This window comes from Copidosoma floridanum, unplaced genomic scaffold, assembly GCF_036245765.1.
Source record: "Copidosoma floridanum isolate Cflo_tuat_1 unplaced genomic scaffold, Cflo_Japanese_pri ptg000035l, whole genome shotgun sequence".
Classification (NCBI taxonomy): domain Eukaryota; kingdom Metazoa; phylum Arthropoda; class Insecta; order Hymenoptera; family Encyrtidae; genus Copidosoma; species Copidosoma floridanum.
In genome coordinates this window covers 2,628,440-2,631,202 of record NW_028321912.1, presented here as the reverse complement: position 1 = coordinate 2,631,202, position 2,763 = coordinate 2,628,440, and the positions used below count along the sequence as shown (strand labels likewise).

Below are 2,763 nucleotides of genomic sequence, written 5' to 3'. Positions count from 1 at the left end.
ATGCGCCGTTAGCACAACTCACTTTAACACGGTGTCTTATGGAAGCCCCCCGCACACCCACTCACCCCACCCCCCAGAAAAAACGACCGAACCTTCTTAAACATGTACTTCAACACATTCGGATTTTACAGCGTATAAATGACTGGTGCTGCCACACTTTGCCTCAAAGTTCATGTTATAAATCTTGTGGAAAAAAAAGCTTTCAAGTATCCATCATTAGCGCATCAATTGACCCTTACTGCCCATAAGACCCAATGCTTAAGATATGTTAAAGTGACTAGTGGCGCCAGCCCTCCCCTTCAACCTAATGCACCTAGCGGATATAAAACATACTATATGCTACATCTGTTATGCATATCATTCGTCCTGGGGGCATACGTAGAATCGTAGCTGAAGTAATCGGCTTACATAAAGAGTTTCATTCTATTCTCTGCCACGAGACCGAAAGACACTCACTTCACCTATTAGTAAAAAGGGGTTCTGCATAAAGTAACTTTAACTACAATCTACGCTTTTTTCACCAGTCGAGAAAATCACGATGTACTAGTATTTTAATCAAAATGGCTGACGAAAATGTGAAAGTAAAAATCGATGACGGCGATGATATAGGACCTCCCTTCGGTGGGAGCGAATATTCTAGCTTGTCGGGTCATCAGATTGTGTCTTCGAGCAACACAAATACAGAGGAAAGAAAGTTAGCCGTTACAAAGATACCCGGTGGTGATTGTTCCTTCGAACCCAACGAAAATAAGGTAAAGCCATCAGCAATAGTGAACAAATAACTATATGAATACGTGTATATATGTACTGTATAAAACATATACATTTATATATATATATATATATATATATATATATATATATATATATATATATATATACATACATGGTGACTACATGATAGTAATGTATTTGTAGGACGTTTATAAAAGAATGATGGATTGTGCACAATTTTCCCTGGCTTCAATAAGCGCTACCGTAAGTATGGAAGTTCTTTATCTAATTTAGTTTTAAAATCGTCTTAAACGCTTAAAATAAGTTTTAAAACGTATATGCTGTTTGTCTCATGTTCTGCTCCGTCAACAATTTTGATCAGACCTTAGTATAAACAAAAGTTTGTACCTGTTGGAATTCTCTTATTTCTACCTGCATCATACGTTTACCTGAACATAAATTTTAATGGCCACTGATGTAATCGTTCTGTGATTGGTCAAGACCAGTCTTGGGTGCATAAGTTTGAAAATGGGATTAAATGAGAAGTTAAAATTTTTACTAAAAATGAAAATTATATATTTAGTAGTTGCAAGTTATTTAATTGTTCTAACCAAATCAGAAAATTAAATATTTGTTATTAACTCTCAGAGAGTTGGTCAAGAAGCTTGCGGGAGTGAATCCTCCAGTACTATTTACTTTATATGAATACAGCTTATTTTATTATAAAAAAATATGTTAACTAAGATATCTGTGTAATTTTTAGGTCCGTGATAACTTTATCACAGTTACGGGTCAACTAGAAGAAAATGGAAACATCTCATACGAAACTATGACCGTCACCCGTGACATTTTAGAAATGTATGATATGGAAAAAGTTGAGGCATGGCTTAGTGAAGACAAGACCTTGTATATATCTTTTCCTAAAAAACATGGGCCAGTTGTCGATAAATAGACTGTCACCAAGATTAAAAATATCTGCTTAGTCACGGTCACGGTTAACAAAAAAAAATGTATAAAGAAAAAAATAAATGATGTCACTGCATAACCTCATCTTTTTTATCACGAATAATGAACCAAAGCCATTTGAAGTCTCATAGTTTTAATCACATTGATACAAAAATAAAAATTAAAATTTTAACGTTTTCTAATAAAAGTTAATTAATACGCTTATACACTTGTCGATGCACTAATTATGCTAAGTACAGTTTCTTGATTTAATACCAAAAAGAAATACTTACAGTATAAAAGTCTACTGCAAAATTACCTATGATACAAGATAGAAGGTATACTAGAAGTATATCTTATAAAACTTGCACTTGATTGTGTTGTTGTACAAGTGTTTTTGTAGGCTTAAGTTCTTTGACGCAGCTTAAACATTGAGTTAAAAAAAAGCTGATCAAATATATGCTTATGCAAGACTTTACACAGTAATTAAATAGTTAATTTGAAACACTGAATTTCTTTCTACTTAGGCTGGAAAATTTTTTAAGTAAAGGAAAAAGTCAAAATTCCCACGGAAATAGTATATTACGTTACGAGGCCGTTAAGTGGCTGATGTACGGCCGCGTGGAGTGTGTCGCCTGAGGCGGAGCCGAGGGCGACATCACGCGGCCGTCCATCAGCCACGAGCCACCTTACGGCCGAGTGACGTATACAATTTTTCGTCATCTCGTATAGGAAAGTTTGTTCAATAGGTTGATTTGGTTAACGCAGGGAAAAATGAATCACTCAGTGAACCGTGCGTTCCTTACAAGCATTGATCCTATACACCAAGGTCCTCATGAAGTGCAAACGAACGTGCCCAATAATTGGACTGACCGATCGATCACAAAAAAACATACGCATAATTCAACAGTGAATGCTAGAATACATATTTTTTTTGATAGTTCTTCAAAGTACACTAAAAAAAAACTTTCATTAAACGATACTTCATTCTTGGTTTTCCAGTCCATGTATTAAATAAATGCTTTTTCATGTAGAGCGCGAGCCTTTCAAGGTACCAGTCTAATGAGGCTCTTTTACAGTCAAGCTTGAATCAGATGGCGCCAG

The 2,763-nt window shown here is 35.4% G+C and overlaps 1 protein-coding gene across 1 annotated transcript; it reads left to right on the top strand.

The window, feature by feature from the left end:
- Positions 1–417: 417 nt before the first annotated feature.
- Positions 418–1,688, top strand: LOC149373202 (uncharacterized). Its single transcript, XM_089597714.1, has 3 exons — positions 418–752; positions 919–978; positions 1,478–1,688. Exons 1-3 carry the CDS (start codon positions 561–563, stop codon positions 1,664–1,666), a joined length of 441 nt encoding a protein of 146 aa, XP_089453840.1. The 5' UTR covers positions 418–560; the 3' UTR covers positions 1,667–1,688.
- The last annotated feature ends 1,075 nt before the right edge of the window (positions 1,689–2,763 follow it).